At 57.2% G+C, this 26,199-nt stretch overlaps 1 protein-coding gene across 1 annotated transcript in view; it reads right to left on the bottom strand.

Moving 5' to 3' along the window:
• The window catches only part of PLXND1 (plexin D1), a gene marked incomplete at its 5' end in the record, with an annotated part of 57,168 nt that extends 31,263 nt beyond the window's left edge, over positions 1-25,905 (bottom strand). Inside the window, 8 exons of the mRNA XM_080809090.1 lie at positions 1,581-1,683; positions 2,339-2,447; positions 2,566-2,743; positions 4,161-4,290; positions 4,390-4,490; positions 4,751-4,882; positions 7,612-7,788; positions 24,586-25,905. Of these exons, the coding sequence (XP_080665216.1) occupies positions 1,581-1,683; positions 2,339-2,447; positions 2,566-2,743; positions 4,161-4,290; positions 4,390-4,490; positions 4,751-4,882; positions 7,612-7,788; positions 24,586-25,905 (2,250 nt within the window). The remainder of the gene's footprint in view (positions 1-1,580; positions 1,684-2,338; positions 2,448-2,565; positions 2,744-4,160; positions 4,291-4,389; positions 4,491-4,750; positions 4,883-7,611; positions 7,789-24,585) is intronic.
• Positions 25,906-26,199: the final 294 nt, after the last annotated feature.

Here is a 26,199-nt window from a genome sequence, read left to right as displayed (position 1 = left end):
GTGACCTCCTCCTATTAGGAACCAGGGCCCCCAGGACCATACTGGCTACCTCAGTTGCACCATCTGGAAAATGGGGCAGGAACATCCCCTTCCTGGAGAGAGGAGCCTCAGGCAGAGACTCAGTGCCTTAACCTGACCCCTCACAGCTCTCATACAAGACAGAGGTCAAAGAGGGCATGAGCTGTCTAGCCATCCCACCTGGCTGAGCACGACTGTCCCAGCCAAAGCCTCGGGAATCCCATTTGGTCATCCCTGGCCCGAGGCTGGGGTGGCCTTAGAGGCTTTTTGGGCAAAGGCAGGAGGCCACTGTGTGAATAAACACCACAGAAACCAACCAGCCACGAGTTATGTGGCATTTTCATTTGTATTTCGCCCTGTCCCCCAACTCTCCCCACCAGGCCCACCCCAGTGCAACTGATTCAATCCAGCCTCTCCAGAGCACCCAGGAGGGCCTGGATCCTGGCCAGCTGCAGGGCTCAAGGGACCGGCAGAAGCAACTGGACCTGGAAGCTTGTGGTTCCTGAAGACAGCTCACCTTCTCTGCCCAAGAATCACCTGCCCTCGGGTTCCCAGCACCCATGGGGAGACCAAGGTGAGGGCCTTTCAGGCCAACTCCTGACCTGGGGAAGACAGGGGAACATGGGCTCCAAGCCAGAAGGGCTTGGATTCGAGGTCCCAGTCTGGTACTTCCTGGCCTTGGGGACAGCTGACTTGATCCCGCAGGGTTGTTGAAAATGTTACAGGTGAAATTTAAAACTAGCCAGTACTGGGGCACCTGGGTGGCTCAGTCAGTGAAGCATCTGCCTTTCACTCAAGTCATGATCTTCAGGGTCCTGGAATTGAGCCCATGTTGGGCTCTCTGCTCAGCAAGGAGTCTACTTGTCCCTCTCCCTCTACCCACCCCCACTCATGCTCTTTCTCTCTCTGTCCTCGCAAATAAATACTTTTTTAAATATATATTTTTTAAAGATCTTATTTACAAGTAGGCAGAGAGGCAGGCAGAGAGAGAGGAGGAAGCAGGCTCCCTGCTGAGCAGAGAGCCCGATGCGAGGTTCAATGCGGGGCTCGATCCCAGGACCCTGAGATCATGACCTGAGCTGAAGGCAGAGGCTTTAACCCACTGAGCCACCCAGGCGCCCCGCAAATAAATAAAATCTTAAAAAACAAAACAAAACAAAACAAAAACTAGTCAATATCAGCAAAATGTGCAGAAAGGGACCCTCCTACTCCAGGTGAAGTTTAACCAGGCTCAGACTTTCTGGAGGCAGTTGAGTTAAAGGTGTAAAAACATCATGGCCACACTTTCTCCCCCCAAGTGCCATTTCTAGAACTGGCCTCCAGGGATTAATCAAGGACACATACCACGCCTGGGCTATTTTAGAACACAAGAAGAAACGGGAAGCGATCCGTATATCCAACAATAGGGGATTGGTTAAATGTGTTGTTATGTGATGAACCCAGCCCAGCTGTTAGATCTAGTGCCAGGAAGAAAATTTAATGACGTGGAAATGTTCTCAACATATTAAAAAAAAAAATGGTAATGAAAGAAGCAAAGGGCATCCCCCTCAGGCCTGACTTACCGTGGGATTTGGTGAGGCCTCACACCGTGACTGGTTGGAGACACAGGCATGCTGCTGGGTGCACCAGAAACAAGGCCACTGTGCCGACAGGCAGCTGGTGCAGCTGGAAGACAAGGGACCCCTCAACACTCAGCTCCCCACCCCACTTCACCCCTGCCCCCAGGAACTGGGACCCAAGAGGCAGATCCCAACGCAGAAGGGAAAGGTCTTCTGCATCATCAGGGGCTTAGCCACTCTAAGATAGTGAACTCCCCACTGCAAGAGGTATGCAAGGAGCAAAGAGACAAGCAGGGCCTTTAGGAGGCGAAAGTAAGTGTGGTGAAAGCCCTTCTCTCTGCCCCTGCAGCCTGAGTGCCCACAGAAGCCAGGCGAGGGTTTTTTGTTTTTGTTTTTTTTTAAAGATTTTATTTATTTATTTGTCAGAGAGAGAGAGAGAGCGAGAGAGCGAGCACAGGCAGACACAGTGGCAGAGGGAGAAGCAGGCTCCTTGCAGAGCAAGGAGCCCGATGCGGGACTCGATCCCAGGACGCTGGGATCATGACCTGAGCCGAAGGCAGCCGCTTAACCAACTGAGCCACCCAGGCGTCCCCAGGCGAGGGTTTGCAGGTGGTAAATGAGCTGGCAAGTGAACAAGCGAGGATCCTATCTGCCTCCAGGACACCACCATTTTTCTTCCAAGGGTCTTCCCGATACCAGAGGAACCCCCCCCACCCCGTGCCCCTGCCCACTGCCCAGGGGCACGCGCCTGACCCACTCACGCAGCGTGGGGATACACTTGTCCGATGCGGCCACAGTCGTAGATGGTGAAATTGGCTTTGACGATATTCCGCCCGTAGACCCTCACAGACATCTCAACAATCACGTGATCTAGAATGGACCAGGGAAATGGACCGGGGGAACCAGGGAGAGGACAAAGGGGTCTGGGGTCTCCACCAACCTCACAGGCTGTGCTGTCAGGACACCGCCCAGTGAGCAAGGTGCTTACCCTGCTGGGGCGGGAACGGCGGGAACTGGGCCCTCGGCAGGAGGTTGCAGTAGGCGATCTGGTGGCCAAAGGCAGGGCCTGGGACCCGGGCCACGGTGCGGATGTCGTTGCCATAATCACAGGCCATCTCCATGCCGCTGAGGCTGGGCAGGCTACCTGAGATCTGCAGGATCATGCCCTGGGGGCCAGGGCCCCTCAGCAGGGGGACTGGGGAGCAGGCCCCACTCCTAACCTCAACAACCCTGGGAGAAGTGGGGACAGGGGGCCAGGACTCTAGACCAGAGGGCTATATCTACCTGGGGCTCCCTAGGCCTCAGTTTCCCCAGCTGCACAACGAAACGGACCACCTGATAACAGTCCAGGAGGCTTTTTGTAAGATCTGGTCCCAAGACTCCTCTGACCCACTCCCCTGAGAGTCTCTTAAATCTACCAATCTGTTCTCACCACCTGGTGAGTTCCATTCACCCAGAATGCTCTTCCCAGAGACCCACCTGACTCACCTACTTCATATCTTTGCTCAAAGGCAACATTCGCTGCACGAGGCCAGCTCCAACCTGGTCTAAAATGTCAACGTTCCTCCACTCGTTCTCTACTCCTCCCTTCTGCTTCCTTTCCCACCGTCGTACTTCTCACTGTCTTGACAACCTATCTTGCCTACTCCCTCACCCCCCACAAGCATGTCAGCCGATCAGGGGCCAGGCCTTTGTCTTATTCAACGCTGTGTCCCCAGAGTCCAGAACTGCACTTAGCACATAGTAGGTGCTCAAGAAGACAGTTGATGAATGAATACATGAATGCATGACTAGATGGATGGATGGATGGACAAACCTATGCCCAGTCTGCCTGATGAGATAAGGCACATGAAGAACTCTGACAGAGAATAATGGGGAGAGGGCTGCAGAGGAGCCCAGGCCCCTAGGCCTTTAGAACCACCGTCTCCCCCGTTGATGGATGAGGATACCCAGCCTCAGAGAAGTCACTGAGGGCAGGGCCGAGGGGGACCCAGGCCTGTCTGTCCCTTGGCCCCCTCCCCATACTGCCTGCTATGGGTGGGGGGTGGCTGGGGCAGCTCCAGGCCTTCCCGGCCCAGGCGGGGCAGGGAGCCACTTGCCTCCACACTGTAGATTCATCAGTTTCCGAAAGCAAGAAATAGTGCCCTGGCTCTTGGTGGCCCCTCTGCCCTCTCCCCGTACTGGGGCCGGGAAGAGGTGGGGGTTGGGGACTCACTATCCTTCTACTCTCCAACCTGAGCCCTCCCTCCTGAGACTCCAAAGCCCACCCACTTGAGTTCAAATCCCAGGTCCCCTAGTCCCTAGCTGTAAAACAGTGAACAAGTCATTTTCCCTCTCTGTGCCTCAATTTCCTCATGTGCACAGAGCTGTGTGAAGCCCGACAGAGGTGAACATCACGTGCAGAGCGAGTGCTGAAACTCAGTGAGCACTCGGCAGAGCCCAAGTCATTCTCATTATTTGGCTCCGGGTCCTTGGGGCACCATGGGCAGGAGTCTCTACCTCAGGGGACTTGGGGACCAGGTGAAAGGTGGCTTCCCACCCTGTGTTGCCCTCGGGCTGAGAGCCGGCTCCCCCATGACTCACTGGGTACTCCTGGTGTACGTCGATCTCTGCAGGCAGGACTGTCATGGTGGGACAGCGGCCGGGGCCCTCGCTGGCACTGGTCCAGAAATGCTGCTGGTCGGAGTTGGCACAGTCCTGCTGCAGGGTGCACCTAGAGTGGCAGGGTGCAGGTCAGGCCCCCAGGGGGCTCCTCTCCCCTCCCGCCCTGCTGTGGCCGTCCAGGCACAGCCTCTGCCCCAGGGAGGCTCACCGTGTCTCCAGTGCACACCAGCCGCAGTAGGCGTCAGCGGCCCCCACACAGTCCCCACAGGTGGCATGCACGGCACAGGCAGCAACTTTCACCCGGGCCATCTGGAGGCAGAGGTGAGGGCCCAGCTCCGTGGGGAACCAGCCACGGCCAGGGTCCTGAGACGCTGGGGAAACTGAGGCTCGAGGCTGTAATAGGGAGCACGTGGGGGCACAGGGCTTCCCCTGCAGAGGTGATGACCACACTGGGAGGGGAAGGGCTAGCCAACAAAGGGGGTGGTGACAGAAGGTGCTCCTGCTGGGCAGAAGAGAGGAAGAAAGCTTAGGTGTCTGGGGACCCTGACAGGCCGGGGCTCTGGCCTTACCTGGTGGGACGTCATCAGATAAAGGTAACCGGGGTCTGCTGGGTCGAACTGCATGACATGGTGCACAGGCTCCCCATAGGCCACCGTCACCACCCGCCGGCTCACCACCTGCATGCTCTCATTCAGGTTGATCTGGGGTGGGGGGGCAGGGGGGAGTCAGAGGGACTCTGGTGCTCCAGGACGGGGCCCATGGTGAGGGACATGCACCTGTGGGTGGGGACTCGATCCAGGCTTGGGGTCTCAGCCTCATCCTCTTTCCGGCCTTCCCAGGTGGGAAATCACAGACATGTGAGGGAGAGCTGTGGGTCGGACCTCTACATGCGTGCCTCTGCTGGGCCCCCATCAGGAACTCCCTCCTTGAATGATGTTCCCCAACACATCCCAGCGTGTGAATACATAGACACTTTACAGTTTACAAAAGATTCTCTGGGAGGCTGTCTGGCATCACGCCTAAGAGCAGGGACGTGGGTTTGAATTCTGGCTTTGACATTCACAAGCTGTGCACATGTACAAGTCGTCACTCCCCTCGCTCACAGCCACAGCTTCCTGACCTAATGGGACTCGTGATGGCACCCGCCCCTCAGGACTGTGGTGAGCACACATGGAGAAGATGCCCACAAAGTGTTGATGGGGCCACACTTCTCATCCTTCCCCTCTTGCACCCATTTCACAGATGAGGAGACCAAGGCCCAGAGAGGCTACAGACTTGGTGAGAGTCATAAAATGAATACACTTCGGGGTCACAACCCAAGCCCAGGCCTGTCTGACCCCACAGTCTAAGGATGCGGTGAAAGGGTGGGGTCCAGGGTCCTGGCAGGAGGAAGACCAGGACTAGTGGAGGCCTGAAAGGTCCTCTGGCTTCTAGAGCCCCCTGCGTGTCCTCCTGAGAGCAGACAACGCTCACCAGAGCTGCATCCAGCCTTGTTCTTTTTCTGCTGGCCCCTCACATTCCCAGCATGCTGCTTTGTTGTAGGCCCCGCTGGGCCCTGAGTTGGGACCAGCAGTCTAGAAGCCTCCCTGGGCCAGCTGCCAGGGGCTTCCTACTGCCTGGCCCTCCTCTGTGGGCGCCTAACTTTTGGTAGCTCCTTCCTGCTTATAAACTAGTTCTGGCATTCAAGGCCCCAACAACCAACCCCAGCTTATTCCACCAGGCTCATTCCCACCCACTCAACCCAACTCTAGCGTTCTAGCCTCTAGGCCTTCGCTCACGCTGTGCTCCCTGCTGGAGTGTTTCTCTTCCTGCCCCTTCAGCGAAGATCTGTCTTCCCGGTGCCTCCTTCAGAAGAGCTTCTCAAATGCCCTCCTCACACCAAATTGAAATTACTCTCTTCCCAGGCTCCCACAGCCTGGGTTCCAGTCCCTGAGATATCGCCCATCCTGGGGGACCTCTCTGTGGATTCTGCCCAGGCAGCAGGGGCCCCAACTCAGTCTCTGACCTTCTCCTCAGGCACCCAGCCGATACTCAGCTTATTTCCACTCCTTCAAAGGTCTACTGAGCACCTACTGTGCTCCAGAGCCGGGGCCGGGTGCTGCAATCGAAGCCGGGTGCTGCAGTCGAAGCCGCGATTAGGGAAACGCTGGTAGGAGACCGTGCACAGGACAAGGTGGTAGGTAAAGAGGTCTGGGTCGAGGGATCACATGCTGGGCTCCTGGTCAGCTGGCCCTGAATTCAACCCCAGCTCTCACTGTGTGACTTTGGGGCAGTCATTGCCCCTCTTGGAGGCTTAGTGTTCTCATCTGTGAAATGGGAATACTGGCACTACCTCCCTCACAGGGGACCGTAGACTGACCACAGTCTGGGATGGTCCGGCTCATTTCCCCCATGACAGAGGAGGAGACAGGAAGCTCAGGGTGATAAGCAACCACCCCCAGGCCACACACCTGGGGCCAGCAGAGCCAGGATCTCGATCCAAGTATCTGACCCCCAAAACATGAGTCCCAGGATCTAAGGACCATCAATGCATCTTCAAAGGCTGAAAAGGATGCCCCCCACCACCTCCCTGTTCCAACACCAGGCACCTTCCTCACCCCTGCTAGGGGACCAGTTAGGGTCCTGGGGCCAGGCAGCCAGGGTTCCTATCCCCAGCCCACCCCCTGGCCCATGGCGTCCGCCTGGGCAGCTGAGGGAATTAAGTTATCAGATCTGAGTCAATTAGGCAAGGGCCTGGTACACCCTGGAACTGGGCCAAGCGGCCGACTTTCCTGACAGGCAGGGTTTGGGAGGGGGCCAGAAGGAAGCTAGCCCAGCCCCTCACCTGGGGGCCCGGGAAAGTCCTTCCCACCCCACGGTGATAAGAGTCCTCTCACCTTTCCCAGCTCCAGGAATCACTACCTCCAGAAACCAGTCATCTTGGTTGGGACGGGTGAGGGGAGGGGGAAACTTCAGAGGGAGGCCAGCGGGGTTGGGGAGGAAATGGCAGTGAGAGCCCCCGCTTGCCAGGCTGCAGCCTTCCCCTGTCAGAGCCCAACAACAGTCTCCAGAGGCAGGGCTTACAACCCTCCACAGATGGGGAAACAGGCCCAGAGGGAGAAAGTGCATTGTCCAAGGTCAAGCAGCCAGCAAGTGGCAGAATCCAGAGACTCTGGTCTCTGCTTCAAAGCCCGAGTCCTAGAGACCCAGGAGAAGGGCCTCTCTCAGGCCTAGTTTCCCTCCTCTGCAGGACAGGGTACTTCTTGTTATAAGCAAGAGTAGAAGAAATGGATGTGGAAAATGCTTTGTAAACTGTAAGGTGCTAGGCATACCGGAGAGAACGAAGTCTCGTATCGGGCCTGCATAAGCCATGTGTACACCCTCCCCAGACTCGGTCTCCCTTCAGCTCCTCCACCCCTTCAGCCTCCCTAGTCCTGGCCCCCAGCCCTACCTTGAGCAGCCGCCCACTGACAGTGCCCAGGAAGACCACGGTGTAGTTGCTGACTGTGGCCACGGCTACAGAGGAGAGGCCCGGGGCTCGGAACACAGGCGTGGCCTTCAGGGGCTGCAGGATGGACAACGGGTGCTGCAGGTGGGCAGCCCCACAGTCCAGTTGCTCTGGCTGCAGCTGGAAGAGAAGCAGGATGTCAGACCTTGGCTCTAGAACCTTCCCTGGCTCCCTGCCCACACTGGAGGTCAGGCCTCGGCATCAGAGCTTTAAAGTCCTGCGTTGCATTATATGCCCAGGTTGGGGCTGAGGCCCAAACACAAGCAGGACCCCATCCCTGACCACAGGCTGACCCCTGACCTCAGCATTCGTCACAGAGCTGCCCCAAGAAGATGGTGTTTCAGGTAGGTACAGAGCATATGGGAAAAGTTATGTGATGGAAGCAAGAAGAGCTGGCAGTGGGACAAGGACAGGAGGCCAGGGAGGTAAGGACAGGGTGAGGTCCACACACCCTCATGGACTTGGAGGTGTCCCTCCTGGCTGGTCATAGCCAGGCAGAGAAGAGGAGCCCACACCTCCTGAGGCCATCCTCCATTTCAGCTTACTTGCTGCTATCCAAGAGTGTCCCTCCTGTCTTGGCTGGGGGTTTCCCCAGGACCCTGGGGTTTCCTGAGTCCCCTGCTCTGACCCCAGCACCACCATCCAAATTCCCAGTGGCTTGCCAGACCCCAGACTAAGGCCTCCCCACGCCGAGGCCTTCCCTTTCTCCCACAAGCATATACTCCCTACATCTGCCCACATTACAGATGGGTAGACCAAGGCAAGGTATGTCCGAGTGCCCAGGCCTGCCATCCGCATCAGCCCAGTGCCACCCCAAGTGGCAGATCAGTCCCACCATATGTTGGAGTGAGACAAAAGGAGCTAGTGACCCCAGCCCCCAACCATTCCCTGGACTCGTCCCTACCCTTCCCTGGGTCTTGTGGCTCCCTTCGAAGTTTCCTTCTGCAATTTGCACAAAAATGCAAAACAGGCATCCAGGAAGCACCTTTGAGAAGATAATCGTGCAAATCCACAAGGATGCAGACATGAGGATGGTTTAGAAGAGTGAACAAGGGTACACAACCTCAGGGTCCTGCAGGACTGAGCACGAAGATAATGGCACCTCATCCAGGAGAGCTGACACCACCCCTGAGTGACATCATGAATCCCTATGGATCAGGACACAAAGATACCCAGCTGAGAAAAGTCACAGGACATCAGAGGGCCGTTTTGCTAACCCTGGTGCATCCACAATAAGGTAACAGTCATGACTGCAAACACAACAGACTGTGTTTGGGGCACCTGGGTGGTTCAGTCTGTTACATGTCTGCCTTTGGCTCAGGTCATGATCTCAGGGTCCTGGGATTGGAGCTCCCTGCTCAGGGAGGAGTCTGCTTCTGCCTCTCCCTGTGTGTGTTCTCTCCCCTCTCCCTCTCTCAACTAAATAAATAAAATTGTTAAAAATTGTTAAAAAGTAATAAGAATAACAGGCTGCACTGAGAGAGAACTGACATTGTACCAGGCCTGGGCATCAACTCCCTACATCCTGGCAGCCCTATGAGGTCCCATGTCACAGATGGGGAAACTGAGGCTCAGAGGAGAAGGAGCCTGCTCTAGTTCCCCAGTTGCAGTGTCAGGCCTCCATGAACGAAACTGGCAATGGGGGCACCTGGGTGGCTCGGTTGGTTGGCTCAGGTTATGATCCCAGAGTCCCAGGACTGAGTCCCACATCAGGCTCCCTGCTCAGCAGGGAGTTTGCTTCTCCCTCTGACCCTCACCCCACTTGTGCTCTCTCTCTCTCAAATAAATAAATAAAATCTTAAAAAAAGAAAGAAAGGAAAGGAAGAAAGGGAAGAAAAGAAGGAAAGGAAAGAAAAGGAAGGGAGGGAGGAAGAAAGAAGGCAAGAAACTGGCAGCAGACTTGAGCCCCCCCCTCGGCACCCTGGATGCTGGGCCGTGGGCAGCGGAGGCTCTGAGCGGGGACTCAGAAGGTCACCATCATGTAGCATCAGAACTGGATTGAGGGTGCAGCCTTAGAGTCTTTTGTTTTTTTGTTTTTTAATTTCTCATTTGTGCTTTTTGCAAGCCTAAGCCACTGATGATGTACCCGTATGGGTTTGCTCAAACTCAGCTAGTTTTCAAAAACAAAAAATACCAGGTTCACCTATCCTCAGCCGAATAAACACAGTTCCAGGCCCCACAGGCTTCTAGGTGAGGCCTGTATCCCACAGCATTCCTGGGGGGGGCTGGGCGCTGAGCCCAGAGGTGCGGTGGGGCTGGGGCTGCCCCTGGGCCAGAACCCATGAGTGGATGGTCTTCCACAGGAGGGCCGGGGGTGACAAGGCAAGTGGCCTGGATTTTCTGAGCTCCCAAGTAGATACATCTCTCGCAAGCAGTGGGAGGGGATCACTGGATAGGAAACGCTCGTGAGGTGTTAGGTGACTCCACTGCCATTTCAGATGGGACTGTCACTCAAATATTATGAAGTGGAATTTGGGACAAATCATGCCTACCTCTAAAGCCTTCCAGCCAGACTGCCTAGGAGCCCCTTAAGGCAGCCTCTCATCTGGGAGGCTCTCCCAGCTCCTCTCTTCTGGGCCCACTCTGACCTCAACATGTCCCCCTGAACACAGCTGCCAAGCGAGCCCTTTAAAAAGCACAAAGAAGCCTCCCTAGGCTTGATACCCTCTGGTAGTTTACACAATACTCAGAATAAACACTGAATCCTAAATCCTCCCATCAGGGGCCCTGAGCCCTTCTAAACCCATCCCATACCCTCCTCACCGCCACTCCTCCACTCTAGCCACAGGAGCATCTTTTCTGTTCCTCCAACACTGGGCCCTGCCTCAGGGTCTTTGCTTGTTGTTGTTCCTTCTGCCTGGAGTGTCGTTCCCCAGACTGTCACATAATTGGCTCCCTCTTGTCCTGCAGCTTTAGACCTACCCTGCCTGACTTCATCCTGTGTGTGCCCAAGTAGGGGACAGCTGTGTAAAGGGAGAGCTGGACCATTTCCCCCAGAAGCCTCTCCCAGTCCTGGGCCCACCCCTCAGCCATCCTGCAGCTGTAGGGAAGAGGTGAGGGGGGTTCAGTCAGCAAGTAGGCAGAAGAGTGGGCACTTGGGCCTGAGGTCTCCCATGGGGGATGCTTCTCCTAGGGGTTACATAACTTTTCTTCACTGAATATGGATTACTTGCATCATAAAATAAGCTGTTTCAAAATTAAAATTGTAAACCCTTGCCTGGAGGACATGATTTTCCTCCCTGAACTCTGGGAGCGGGGGAGGGAAGGAAAGACCTGGGAGGCCCCGGATGACACCCTTAGGTCTTTCGGCCTTGGGCCCCACAATGGGGGACCCCAGCCAGTCCGGAAAAGCCGGATGAGGCACCCTGATGAGGGTGATTTGTTGGCCCTGCGGCAGAGAGGATGAGGCAGGAACACGTAGCAAATCCAGCTCTCGCCTGCCCGCCCTGACGTTCACAAGCCATTAATTCTGTACCGAAGGAATTTTCTAAAAAGCCTTTCCTCCAACTTTTTTTTTTTTTCCTTATCCTAAAAATAAAATCTAAAAAAAAAAAAAGTGTTAAAGGAGAAGTAACCCCCGTCAGCTGCTCTGGATGGTCTGTGCTCTAGGGGAAGCTGACTCCGGACTGCTGGGGGATCACAAGGCTGAGAACCCACTGGAAAGTGGAAGCTGGGACCCGTGCCCACGGAGCAGGCAAGAGGCGGGAGGTGCTTTCCCTGCTGGGGGAGGGAGCTGCAGGCCTGGGAAAGGGGGACAGTGCCCTTGGGGACGGGGCAGCCCTCCCAAGCGTGGCCTCTGCCGAGCTTGGTCTCTAGGGGCAGTTAGCTCCACAGCCCCAAGGTACCACCCTGACTGTCTGACTCTGCCTCAAATTCCTCCCCTTAGCACCAGCCTTCCTTCAAGTCTCACTGTCAAAACACAAATTCCCCTGGGAGCAGGGGAGGGCCAGCCTCTCCCAGCAGCCCCCTCCAACCCAGTAGAGGCACCTTTTGAAGCACAAAACTGGTTCACTCCTCCCTGGCGTCAAACACTTCTCCAGCTCCCGGCTGTCCTCTGGATCAGGCCTGGCATTCAAGGCCTTTGTGATCCGGTTCCAGCTGCTCAGGCTTCAAGTCTCGCTTTTTTCTTCTGTCCCACCCTCTGCTCTGACCACACCAGCCTTTGCAATTCCTCCCATGTGGCCACACCTTCCCACCAGGGCCCCTGATCCTTCATAACGTTGCTCCCTTAGCAGCCAATGCCCTTCCCGCCCCTTTGCACACTCACAGTTCCCCTGTCCCATCAGTCCCCCTTGTCTTGACCCATGCTAGTCCCTTTGCCAGACATGTCCAGGCAGTGAGTTTTTCACCAGCTTTCAAAGATGTGATGCAGAAAAAAATCTCCCCTCCTCTGGACGGCACTGTGCTGGTTACCACTTTCATTTATCATGGTAGCATAAACACGAGCTTCTCCAGGGTGGAAACTGTGCTCCAGGGTGAATGTTTACTAAGGAAAGGAGACTAATTTTGACTAAAGTGTGATTGACTATATTCAGCTGCTGCTTTTCCAAACAGAGATGGAGAACACCACTACCATGCTGGCTGCTGGAGAACTAGAACAACATACAAACCAACTGTATACCTACTGTGTGCGGCAACAAAGGGGAGTCAGGTGGTCAGGCCCAGGAAGCACCCAGCTACTACTTTTGGTTCCTCTAAGAACCTCCATGTACCCTTCTCTGAAATGGGCCGAGCAATAGCTAGCCACCGTCTCCACTTTCTTCTGAGAGCAAGACACACCCTCTTACTCCAGCTAGCTGCCTCCTGGGGCCAAAGCTCAGCTCTGCCCACTTTCCCATTAAAACTCTGACATATTGATTTCACTACCAACTGTAATTGTGTTGCCTTTCTCTCCCCAGGAGGCCGGCTGCAGCAGGAGCTTCAAGAGCCCAGTTTCTCAGGCCTCTGCTTCCTGCCTGCAGACCCCACCAAACCTCGGCCCCACAGTAGGTGGCATTCTGAGAGGAGGGAGAGGCGTCCACTGTGGGCCGGGTAGCAGGCTTCATAGGCCCAGGGGTTCCGTCCCAGGGATAGAAGCACCGGCTTCTGGGGCTTTGTGCTCAGGAACTGAGGGCATTTTCCCACTTCAGGTGTTTGGCTGTTATTGAACCAAGGTCCCAGGAAAGCCAGGTTTCACGGCGAGGAGCTAGAAGCACACCATCACTGTGGGGTGTTAAAAATACAGGTGGGCTGGGACTGGACCAAGCCCCCTCCTCTTCACCCTCCACAGAGGCCAAAGGGAGCTTTTAAAACTGTAAAGCACTAAATGCAACATGGGATCCCAGAAAAGAAAAAGAACACTCGCGGAGTAAAGTCTGAAGTTCAGTTGAGAGTAAAGTACTCATGTTGGTTTCTTAGTTTTGACAAATGTATCATGGGAACGTAAAACCTTAGCAATGGGGAAAATGGAGGGAAGGATACGTAGCAACGATCTGTCCTACCTTTGTAACTTTCCTATAAATCTAAAAATATTCCAAAATAAAAAATTTTTTAAAAAAAGCAACCACAAACCAGTCTGCGTCCCCTCTGCAGCTCAACAGCCATCAATGGATCCCTAGCGCCCTCAACATAAACCCAGACTTTGCTCCTGGGCCCTCAAGGCCATGCTCTACCTGGCCTGGCCCCCTGAGGCTCCCCTCAACACACTTCCCTGCCAACTCTTCCCTCAGCTTGGACAGCCAAGGACAAGGAATTCTCCCTAGGAGAATGCCCCAGACTAAAGGAGAGGGGGCAAGCAAGGATCAGGTAGGGTGGTCTCAGGGGTCTGACAGGCAGTCTGCAGGAGGCCTAGACAAAAAAACCTGCAGGATTGTTGCCTCCCACAAAGCCCCGGTGAACAGCATTTCCCCCACCCTTCTTCAGAAGCCCTGAGGTTAAAAGGAAGCATTCTCAAGGTCACCCACTCAGGTGACCACGTGGGTACTTGGTCAGGTCAGTCAGCCTGTGACTCCAAACCCAAACTCCTCCCTCCCACTTTAGCCGGGGCAGCTTCTCAGAAACCACAGCTAATGGGTTACCGCTCCACCGAGAGGACGCCTCCACTGACGATAAACTGAGTCAGGGAAAAGAGCCATGGGCCTACTGTGCACCAGCCTAGGGAGGAAACAGAACCAGGACAGACCTCTAAGGGGCAAGCCCCCCCCCCCCCACCCGCAGGAAGCCAACCGCTGCCTGGGAAGGAAATACCAGCACCTCCCAGTGGGTGATCAAGATGCTTACTTCCTGGAAGGGAAGGCGGGGAGAGAATGTGCAACCCGGCCATAGAACAGCAGCCGAGAGGCCTGGCTCTGAGCCAGAGGAGAACCCAAGGTACAGAGAGGGGCAGAGGCTTCCTCAGGACACACAGCGCCTGAAAATCCCCTACCTAACCCCAGGCTGCCTGAATGGGGGGGGGGGGCAGTGTGGGGGCTAACCAAGAAGTAGCAATGGACATGGCAGCTTGTGTAGGCCCATTCAGAGTTTCAGACACCTGCCTCTATTTCCCTGACCCCCTCTCTGGAGGGGTGGGTCCCTCAGCCACAGAGCACTACATTCAACCAGGCCCGCTGAGCGTCATCTGGAAGGGTTGAGTGAACCAGCCAGTCAGGCCATTCTGAGCACGATCTGTCTAGCCACAACTGGCACCCTGGGCCCTGCCACCAAGCTGGCTGCAGTGAGGAGGGACAGCCCCCAGGCTGAGGTCAGAGGCCCGGCGAGATTGCAGACCTGCTGTGTGTAGGCCCTGAGTGGAGCTGCCTCACAGCTGTGCCCCTGTTGTATCCCCACGTTACAGACAGAGAAACTGAGGCTCCTGACATAGCAAGTCTTGTGGCTCATCACTCAGCATGGGATGCTGCATCCTGCCTGAGCCTCAGTCTCCGCATCTGTAAAATGGGGACAATAAAAGCACCCTCCCTAGAGGGCTGCCACCAAGGGCTCAGCTCACTGCAGCCCTCGATATTGGCCCCTGCGGATGTTCAGTCAATGCTCCCCATTAGCTGGGCAGGTAACACGGAGCCCCCCAGGAGCAGCCACTCCACCACATCCACCCTCATCCACGATGCACGTTGGAAGCCCGGTCTCGGCCGAGGCCCGCTCTGCTCAGGCCAGCTTGGGAACTCCTACCACAGCCGCTGACTCAAGCAGCCATTGTTTTGTTAGCTGGACACAGCCCCCCCAGACACTCAGCTCCCCCTTCTTGAAGCTGTTTCTCATTCTGGCCCAGCCTGGCCCCATTTCCAGCCCTTCCCCCTGGGGTCCCAGAGGAGCCCAGTGTGGGATGGGCAGCCAGCGACTCTTCCCTGGCCGGGGGAAGTCACTCCCGCCCGCCAGCTCTAATGGGGGGCAGGGCGGCAGAGCACTGCGGCTCCGGCCCCTCCTTTCCCTGGAACAGTTTCTGTCCCAGCCTCTTCCCCTAGAGGGGATGTGGGCCAGGAGAAGCTGAGAGCCGCAGCTGCCTCTCTCTCGGGCACATTTGGCCTTCCTCCTCCTGGGGCCAAGGAGCCCTGGGGACTGGAACTCACACCCTCCTCCCATCCCCTGGGTGCTGGCCTCCGTCCCAGAGTCATCATATAACTGATTGTGGGCACAGCAGAGGGGACAGGGCGGGCTCAGAGGCCCCAGCAAACAGCTCTGGTCTGGGTCTTGTGTTGGGGACATGGAGGTGACACGGGTGTCCCTCTCTCTGGCTGCATTCCAGTTCAGAGATCTCCCCCAAGTCGGGAAAGAACAGCTTTAAAGTAATAACAATACAGTAGTATCACCAACACACTAATAAGTTGGCTTTGTGCCCCGGCCTGTAGAGCCTCATTTAACCCTGAGAAGTCGGTGCTACTTTACAGCAAGGGAAACTGAGGCACAGAGCAGTGACTTGTCCAGGGTCACACAGCCAGAATGGCCAGATGTGAGCCTGAAACCTCAGCAGGCTGGCTCCAGAGTCCTTGCCCTTAACTACAGCCTCTCCGCCCAGTGCCAACAGCTGCCGGGGGCCTGGCTGCCTGGAGCTGGAAAGGCCGGGGGTGGCAAGGTAGGGAAACTGAGGCCTGTCAAGGAGATGGTCACTTCTGGAGGACTCCTTCACTGCAAACACAGATGCTGGACGGGCCTGAGAAGGGCATGGGGGCAAAGGTGACTGCAGAGCCCCATTTAGCTCCTTTCCCCAGGCCAGGCCTCCACTTCAAGGCCTCTGCCCACTGCCCCCCCATTATTTACCGATCAGAGCAGAAAGCACTACATGATTAACGCCCCGCTGGGGCCTCGCTGGGCCTCATAATGGAGCTTCGAGCTTCCTCCCTCCTCTAGCGTGTGATTTATTGTGTTTCAGGGGAAAGGATGGCGGACCGGGAGGGGCCAGCCCCGCTGGCCCAGCAGATCTCTGATCTCGGTGGCATCAAGTGTCAGCGGGAGAGTGGGGGGTGCAGGGGCCCTGTTGGATTCGGCACTGGCCCAAACACGGGCTTTGAAAAGAAGAGACTGGCCACACTCCGGGGGTAGCCAGCATCCAAATGCACGTGGCTCGCGCCAGGAGACTTTCCAGGCCTGTCCCCACGCGGCACCGGCTGGTTTCCATGGCAATCCCCACACCGTTGGCAGAGCTGGAGAGGCCCACGGGAGTCACCTGGTCCAGCCACAGTGGGGGCTCTGGGACAGAGCCTCCTACTCCTGCCAGCACCTAGCAGGACTGATAAGGGACCAGCAGTTCTGGAGTCCCTTCTAGAATCAGATCAACCATGTCTCACTCTTTCCCCAAATCCTTGCTGGCTCCCCATAGCCCACAGGAGAGCATCTAAATCTTTGGCCTGCACCCCAGACCCCACACACTCTCAGCTTCATCTCTGCCTGCTACCCAAGCCATGTTCTACCACATCTCTGGGCCTTCGCCTCTGCCTGGAATGCCTTCCCCTGCCCCATCTGCCCAAGTACTTCTCCAACATCCCCCTCTTCCAGGAAGCCTTCCTGGACTTCCTCAGAAGAGGTTGGGTGGTATGCTGCCCTGGTTGCAGCATATCTTCCATTATGATCTCCTCCTGGACTGTCTAGGAGCTCCTGGAGGGTAGGGGCAGAGTCTGATTCATCCCTTTCTGGGGGCTGCCATGTAATTGTTGGGCTGGGCCCCTTCCTCTACTGCCACATTCTAACCTCCACCAGGAGCAAGGACAGGCAGGAGATGCTGGGCTCTGGTGGGTGAAGGTGGAGGCAGCTGCAGTCCTGGGGACAGGGGCCCCATGCCCGGGACCACGCTGGGCACTAGGGCTCACTGGAAAGCTCTTGCTCCTTGTCACAGCAGCCCCAGCAAGGCCAGAACTGCCCCAAGTGTCTGTTTCCTCACCTGTAAGATGGACCCGTCCACCTCTCCCCACTGTGACCTTGAGGGCCCCTTTGGATCACACCCCTTCTGTCAGTGTTTTGGGAGGAACCAGGGAGTAAAGGGGATGAGCACAGGCTCTGCAGCTAGACACCTGCTCCACATTTTCCCCACTGTGTGACCTCAGGCAAGTCACTTAACCTCTCTGGGCCTCGGTTTCCCCTTTCTGTAGATTAGGGTTAACACTCATCTCATTCCATTTTCAGGGGGATTAAAAGATAGGCTATCTTGAAAGCGCTCTGCGATATGCCTGACACAAAATCCTGAGAAACGCAGCAGTAATAGCAATCCCACTGGGGCTGGCAGAAGCCATTCCATGCCAGCGAGCGCTCCCTTGCCACTCCACAGCCCAACTCTGATCCGGAAACTGAAGTCCAGAAAGGGGACGGGACTCCACATCGCCCAGGGCTCAAGCCCTCAGGCTCCTATTCCATACACACCATGTCTGTTCTCCCTCCAGCAACCAGGGCACAGAAGCCAGCCTGTCTCCTGCATGTCCATGAAAACCAGCAGCGATGGGCCAGCGAATCTGAGTCTTGTGGACTATTTTTGCAGGGGCTGATGCTGACTCCCACAGCCTCTGATGAACACCAGGCTGCCCCCAGTCTTCCCAATGCTGAACCCACTTTACAGATGGGGAAAAGGAGGACCAGAGAAAGTAAGTGACTTGCTGAGGCCCCAGCTAGGAAGGCACAGCAGCAGGATTTGAATCCAGGGAGTCGGTGCTGGGGTCAAGCACACATGTACCCTCTGGGCCTGCCTGGGTGGGGCAGGTCCTAACTGTGGGTATGGTCAGGGCCAGACAGATCCTCCATCCCCTTCCTAGCAAACCCTGGATGGTGCCGTACTGCCCTGGAGGGGAGGCAGCCTCCCAGCCCCAGTACCCAGCCAGCACTGGTCCAGGGATAGGGTCACTGTTGAAAGAGATTTGTCAAGTCATTGTTCAAACTGTCCGCATCCTTCACTTGCACACTTAAAGGGCCAGGAGGCTCACTCCTTCCAGAATCCAGAGGATCACATTTTTAGACGCGAATGCAACTTGTACTTCCCGGCCTTCCCCACTTCCTCAGAAGGCCTGACCAGCCCCAGCCGGCCTCCCCCTACTCTGGAACTGAGTCACTGCCCCATCAGCTCCCGGCTGCCATCCAGGGCCTGCGTGGAGGTGCTGTCACAGAACAAGGTTTGTACAAAGGGCTTTGCCCAAGTCTCCCTGGGGCAGGGTAAGTGCAGAACTCCCAGCCGAGAGCTCATAGCTAATACTAGCCATCGCCCACCATGGACTCTGGTGCCAGCCAGCCAGTCTGCAGATCCCTCTTCTTGCTAACCAGCCGTGTGACCCTGGGCCTCAGTTTCCCCATCTATAAGCTGGGGATAACAGTACTTCCTGCCTTGTGCTGGGGGGCTGTGAGATCAAACACACTGGTGCTCATGAAGGGCCAACACGGTGAACCCACTCAGAACTGGGAGCTCAGCAATGTTTACTATCCAGCCCCAGAGAGCTGACAGGGGACCTACCCTCCGCACACCCCTAGGGCCCACCAGAAGCTCGGTGCCTGCCCCATCAACAAGCAGGGAAAACATGCCCACTCTCTCCCTGTCAGCCGCTGCCTTCCTGCCTCTGAGCTCACTCAGAGGACCTGGACACGCCCCCGCCTCACCCCTCTGTCTCGCCTGACCAAGTCACCTTTAGGACCTGGTGTGCCTCCATCTTCTCCAAGGACCTGACCCCCCTCCTCTGCGCACTCCCTGCTCTGCTGGCTCTCTGACACATGCTGAGCACATTTTTCTCAGATGTAGTTTTTCCCTCCTGTTACTAATACCTCTACCTGCCATTTCCTGGGCACTGCATATGAGATTTTAATCTGCCCACATCCTCAGAGAGAGACGCTGTACCATCTTACAATGAGGAAGCATGAAGCCCAGACAGGGTAAAAGATCACCCTGGGTCACACAGCATACGGGCAGAAGAATGGGACTCAATGGCTTGTACCTGGGAGTCGGGACTGGTGACATTCCCAGGGTGGGTTGGGATATTAACTGTTGCCCGGCCCAAGGCCTATCTGTCTCTCTAGGCCAGAAGGGCATCCTGGCCAACACAGGTGGAACCTGAGTCCCACCAAGTGTCTGCTTGTACCCTTGGCCGCAGGAAGCTCACTCCCAACCCCCAGCCCAACTCCAAATGTAAAGCCCATCTTGGAAGCTCTGTCTCCCTCCACCTCCACCCAGCATTTCAGCCCCTAAATTGGTTCAGAAAACGCCTTCTTGACGATGAGCACCCACCCACAGCATGCCAGTTTAAAACAGCCTGAGGGTTTTTTTTCCACCTTTACTATAAAAAGACACCTTGAAAATGCAGCATTGGCATTTCCTTGTTGGTTTTCTTTTTTACTAAAAAAAAAAAAAACAAAAAACAAATATCATGGTCACTCAAAGGTTAATAGGAAAGATTCTGGGCAGAGGATTAGACTCAGCCTGCCCTCGCCTGGCTGGGTAACCCTGTGCCTCAGTTTCCCCCATCAACAGCACACAGCAACTCCCTAACTGGCTTTCACCTCAAACATAAATTGAGGAAAGGGATCCAAGCTACATGCAATAGGGGATAATTTTCGCACTCGCTTTTGCTCTCAAAATCGTGCAACGGCCCCAAGTATGCCAAAAATAATCAGGGACAAAGTTGGGGCCCTCCAAAGCCTGGCAGGGTGGACAAGTTTCCCTGCTTCTGACCTCGCACCTTGGCAGCTCCTCTCTTCTCCAGCAGATTCCTGGCTGGAAGGTGGCAGCGGAGGTTAAGGCTTGTCATAAAGGTGGGTGGCCGAGGACAGAGTCCTCCAGGAGAGAAGCTGGGATGTCTGAGATCACTCTGAACTAGGGTCTAGACCTATGGGGTCAAAAGAGTCCCCAAGCAAGAGTGGAAGCCTGGGCTTCCAGAAGCCCACCCCAGCCACCTCACTTGAGGGTCAGATATCCCTAGAGGACAGGGTCCTGTCCCCCACGTCCAGCCCCCCTGAGACCACCTACTGCTAGAGAAGTCAGACCAGAGGGCTCTGTGAGAGAAAGGTATTCCAGACACCTGGAACTCCAACACCCCCAAACCAAATCTATTTTCCCCCATGGAGGCACCCCACCATGTGCTCTACTCCAACAACACCAAATTCCATCCTGATGCTGGACCAGACGGGGCCGCTTCTTGCTCCTCCCTGTCCAGCCCCACCTCTGGGGCTATACCCTGGCACCTGAAACTGGTTGGAACCCACTGCTTCCCTCTATGCCCGCAGACTAGGCCCTACACAGCCCCCAGGATCAAGGCCAGACCTGCCGCCTCCACCGCCATGCCCAGCGCCCACCACAGGGCCTGGCACACAGTAGGTGCTCAAGAAATATTTGCGAATGGGGGCGCCTGGGTGGCTCAGTGGGTTAAAACCTCTGCCTTCAGCTCAGGTCATGATCCCAGGGTCCTGGGATCGAGCCTCGCATCGCATCCGGCTTTCTGCTCAGCGGGGAGCCTGCTTCCTCCTCTCTCTCTGCCTGCTTCTCTGCCTACTTGTGATCTCTGTCTGTCAAATAAATAAATAAAATCTTAAAAAAAAAAAAAGAAATATTTGCGAATGAGTGAGTGAAATGCTTGACTGGAAGACAGCACCACCCTCCAAACACTCTTACTGCCTCTCATCTTCCCTCTCACTAGCCACTTAGGGACTTTGCAGAATAATTACACTAAAAATAATCAGAGTACAGTTGACCTTTGAACAACGTGGGTTTGAACTGTGTGGGTCCACTTATGTACGGATTTCTTACAGGACAGCACTGTAAATGTATCTTCTCTTTGTTCTGATTTTCTTCATACCATTTCCTTGTCTCTAGCTCCCTTTCTTGTAAGGATACACACAACACACATAACACACAAACCACACGTCGATCACTGTTCATGTTACTAGTAAGGCTCCCAGTCAACAGGAGGCTATTCTGAGTAGTGATGTCTTGAGGGAGTCAGAAGTTATAGGCACATTTTTGACTGTGTAGGGGTTTGGCATCCTGGAGCCCTGAGTTGTTGACTAGTCAACTGTAATTGCAAATACGTGTGCCGGGCACGCTACTAAGAACTTTACAAGTGTCAGCTCCTTTAATCCCCACAACAATCCTGTGCGGTTCAGTACCTTCTTATTGCTCCCATTCGACAGAAGAGGAAAGTGAGGTGCTCATTCAGCTCACATCACTCCTCTGGCTAAAACCCTTCATGGCTCCCACATCCCCCGGATAGAGTCCCAACTCCATGATGCAGACTCCCTATACCTGCAGGCCCTGCCCCCCTCCCCCAGCCCCTTTCTCACATACCCCTCCCATCATCCCCCCACCGCAGGGACCACCTTCCATTGTTCTGGCGCTCTTGCTGTTTCCTACCTCCAGGCCCTCACACAGGCTGTTCCCTCTGCTGGGACCCTTTTGTCTTCTTGTGCCAGCTTCATGGGGCTAAACCCTGCTCATTCATCCACCTCCACGTTGATAGCCCCTCCCCCGGAAGCTATCATGTCCCCTTTTGGGGCTCCCTCTGTCCAGGATCTCTTATTACCCACCCCTAGGTGTCTGTCCTCTGCTCACCTGCACGAACCACGAGAGCAGAAACTGAGTCACCATTGGTCTCCAGCACACAGCGCCAGGCTAGGGCACACAGTAGGGGCTTAGGAAATGTCTACTGAGGCCTCCATCTGTGGCTAGAGGTGGGAAAGGGTGGGGTGTTTGCTGCTGTAGGAGCCAAAAGAGGTCAGGGCTGGCTGGGGCAGAGCTCAAAGCCTTGTTACCCCCCAGGGTAACGGCAGGAAAAGCGGGCAGCTACCAGGTGCTACTAGGGCCAGGCATCACGTGCTTTTCATTAATGCGTTAATTTAGTTCTTGAAGCAAGCCTTAGGGATTTGTTTTTCATGTCCCCACTTAGTGGAGGAGGAAACTTGAGGCTCAAAGAGGTTAAGTCACTTGCAAAAGTCACACTGCTGGAAAGTGACAGAGGAGGATTTGAACCAGGGTACAAGTCCAAGTTCTTGGCCTGTCACTGGGGAGCTGGAAACAGGCTGGAGCAGGAATAACCATCCCCCGCCTCACCCCCACCCACAACTACTCTAGAGGCCCAGACCCTGCGGCCCTGGATGCATCTGGGAGACATGGCCTAGCAGCACTGTCCTGTGCCCACAACTAGGCATGGGGAAGGGGAGAAGGTGTGGGGGAGGACATAGGGAGAGTGGCTGAGGAGGGCCAGAAACCCACCCCACCTTGGGGTGGGGAGAAGGCCTATGGCCACTCTGTCCCTGGGGCTGTGTCCCTGGAGAGGCCCTGCCCCTCTAAGGAGAAAGAAGCCCCAGCCCCCTTCAGCAGAGTGAGTCACTGCACCAGGCCAGGCTGGGGACCGTGGGAACCAGGCCGGTTCCTGCCAGAGGGGGAGGGGGGATACTGCAGTGGCGGCCTGAGGAATCCCATGGATCAACCCACACCAAGGGCCTGGATGGACACACAGGCCCTGGAAAGGCCGAAGGAAGGCCCAGGGGCTGGCCTGACCTCAGCCTGGGCCAGCACGATAGGGTCTTCCCTCCGTAGGACAGGGAAGACTGTCCCCACCCACCTCCTCTGGCCCTGAGACCCCCAAACAAAGCTTGTACCTCAAACACACCCCTTTGGAGGATGTGGCTCTGCAGAGGGGAGTGGTAGATGTCCCAATCACCGGATTGGGCAGCCAGCCCTGACCCGGCCAGCCCTTGTGGGTGGCAGTCTGCCCCGCTCACCCACCGTGCCCTTTATCTTCAGGGCACCCAGCCAGCTGGTGGTGGGCAGCTTTGGGAGCATGAAAGCGGAGAAGGAATCTGCGTTTTCTCAAAGCCCCAGTGTTGGGCACACCCACGGGAATAATTAATCTCATGAGATTTTTCCGCAGCCTGAAGACGATGGAGAAGGCATGGGGCAAGGCCACGAGGGGACTGGCCCCAAAGAGGGCTCCCTAGGAAAAGGCCGAGTTCAGCGTCTTGCTGAGGGAGAAACTGAGGCTTCCTAGGTGTTGAAATGGACTCCCCTGCCTCACACCAGGATGCAGAGTGTGGAAAAGGCACAGGGTCCCACCTCTCAGGGCCCCCTGAAGAAAGGACCGCTTGCTAGTGGGCTTTCTTGAGGGGACCTGCACAAAGTTCCCTTCTACACCTGTGTCATGTCCCCTGCAAAGTCAACATACATAGGGATCCTCCTGCCTGGCACCCTCACCTCTGTCTAACCCAGCCCAGCCGCATGGGCCCCATTCCTGCCCAGCTGGTTTGCTGCCAAACCTGATTCCTCCCCATTCCCTCCTGAGCCCCTGGCCCTCTCCTGCCCCCTGCACATCCCAGTGCTGCACACAGCCCTGTTCACCTCCCTCCACTCCCCCGGCTCCCGCACCTCCCCACACCAGCCACCTGAGACTCCTCCAACACACTTGCGTGTGTGCACACACACACACTGAGCTCCACAACCATGAGGTAGAAAAGGAACAGTGGTATTAAGAACACAGATGAGACCAGCCAGCCAGACCCTGCCTCTGCTGGTTCCCAGCTGTGTGATCTTGAGCAAATTATTGAACCTCTCTGTTTCTCAATTTCTTCATCTATAAAATGGGGATGAGAATAGAGCCTACCTCAGAGAATTGCTGTGAAAACCAAGACAGTTATGCCATTTGGTGCACTTAGTAGGCATTCCACAAAGGTGGTTGGCTAGCCTACAGCCCCCAAGCCTGGTCTGTGCTAAGTGCTCAGTATATATGTGTTAAATGAGTGAATAAAAGCTGGCCTCAGGAACACACCTCTTTGCCAACCAGGGGTCTCTGCAGAGTCTACTGGTCTCCAAACACCTGCGTTCCCTGCCACACACATACCACTGCACACTCGGGCCCACCCTGCTGCCCGTGTCCCTCTGGGACCCTTCTACCTGCCCTACACTCCTGCATGACCAGCTCAGTGACACACAAATCTGGCGCATACACCCCCCTCACTCCCTCCTTGCTGACCCTCACACATACCTGCAGGGCCCTGGAGCACACCTGCATGCCTCCCTGCACACCTGCCACACCCAAGCACACAACTGCCAACTCCCAGGGCAGCCCTGATAGGCTCACGCTGGAAGCCTGGGACAAGCTTTTGGGCAGATACGCACTCGCTTGCTCGGACACTGCACACACGTAGGCCCACCATGTGCACACCTGGCCTATATACCCGCCCTCAGCTCTCTCCAGCGCACATGTGTAACCTCGACCCCTCCCACACACCTAGTTGTGCTCACCTGTAACTCAGCACTCCCTTGAGTGCCCGCCGGCGCACACCTGTACCGTATTTGCACCAGTGCCCCCACCATGCCTGACACCCGGGTCCCAGCAAACACACCTGTGGCCCAGAGTACGTACCTGAATCTCCACACGCACGTCTGGGTCCCACACATTGCCCCCTGTGTCCCGCTCAGCACACAACCCGCCCAGTTACCCGCACGCTGTCCCTCCTGCCCCCCGGTGCGGGCGTTCCGCTCCCTCAGCGTACCTGGATGTTGCGCTTGCGCTCGCAGGCCGGCCCTGTGCCCTGCACCACGCTGTCGAGCACCGCCACCACGTCCGGTGCGGGCTCCACGAAGCAGGCGTTGCGCGCGGCGCGGATGGCGGCTTGCACGTCGGCGAAGCGGAAGGCGCACAGCGCGGCCGGAGTCGCGCGGGCCGCGGGGGACCCCTGCGGCCGCTCGAAGACAGCGAAGAGCAGCTCGCGCGCGGGGAAGACGGACACCAGGCGGCTGTAGAGGTCGCCGCGGCCCGCGCCGCCCGCGCACTGCAAGCCCAGCTGGATGTAGGACTCGGTGAGCTTCTTGGCGTCGCCGCCGGCGCCGCGGGGCAGGCAGATGCGCGCCAGCAGGCTCCGCGCCTGGCTCTCCTTGTCGCCCGCGCGCGCCTCGCTGTTGAGCGCCAGGTACGCATAGGACGGGGCGCCCGGCAGCGGGTCGGGCGGGTGCAGGAAGGCGCGCACGAAGCCCAGTTTGTGCTGCTCCTTGGCGCCCTGCTTGATCTTGAGAATGTTGTCGTCGGAGGGGTTGAGGTCGAAGGTGAAGAGCTTGGCCAGGTCGCCGCGCGCATCCAGAGAGCGGATGGCGATCTCGGGCGTGTTCTCGAAGCGGTGGTCCTCCAGGCTGCGGTTGCGCGGGAAGAAGGCGCTGCCGTAGCCGGTGTACGTGGCGCCCACGAGCAGGCGGCTGCCCCCCGTGCCGGCGGCCGGCGGCAGCACCAGCCCCACGGTAGACGCGTTCGGGTGGTTGGCCGCCACGTTGAGCATGCTGGGGAACACCGTGACGGGCTCGGCGGGCGGCGCGGCGGGCGGGAAGCGCACGGCCACCGCGGAGATGTTGCCCCGGCGCCGCAGCTGGCAGAAGCCCTGGTAGATGGACCCGCACACGACCACCAGGCCCTGGCCGGGGTCCAGCTGCAGGATCTTGTTGTAGTTGTCGGTGAGGCGCCGCGGGTGCTCGCACGAGGCCTGAGGCAGCTGCGGGGCGTGACACAGCGGGCTGTCGGCCACCGGGCCCACGGCCGCCTCGGCCTCCAGGCTCAGGTTGGCGCCCGACAGCTGATAGAGGCGGTTGACGGCCGCCAAGTACACCGTCCCCGCCGCGCCGTCCAGGGCGAAGTTGTTGGTGGGCGTGGGCGAGGGGAATCGGCGTTGGATCTCCAGGGCGCCGGCCCGCGCCGCCCCCAGGAGCAGCAGCAGCGGCAGCAGAGGGCACGGTGACGGGGCCCGGAATGGCGAGCGCGGCGGCGGGGGGCTGGCCGCGGCGGCCCGAGCGCTAAGGGGTGCGCCGCCCGCGGCGCGACGAGCCATCCGGGCGTGCGCGGGCTGCGCGGCGCGGCGAGTGCATGGGGCGCGGCGCGGCCGGGAGCCGGGAGCCCGGAGGCGGCAGGAGGCGGGGGGCGGGCCCGGGCCGCGAGGCGCTTCCTGCCCGCGCCAGCGGCCCCCGGCCCAGGCGCCCCGGCCCGGCTCAGCCGTGCCGCGCAACCCGGGGGCGGGGCGGGGGCGGCTCCGCCGCGGACACGCCCTCGCGCCCCGCCCCCGCCGCGCCCCGCCCGACCGCGCCCCGCCTCCCGGGCCCCCCTCCCGCCCCCGGCCCACCTCCCC

This window comes from Martes martes (genome assembly GCF_963455335.1).
Source record: "Martes martes genome assembly, chromosome: 1".
In the NCBI taxonomy this organism is placed as follows: Eukaryota; Metazoa; Chordata; class Mammalia; order Carnivora; family Mustelidae; genus Martes; species Martes martes.
The sequence above is the reverse complement of the archived record's forward strand: the minus strand, read 5'-3'. Positions and strand labels throughout refer to the sequence as shown.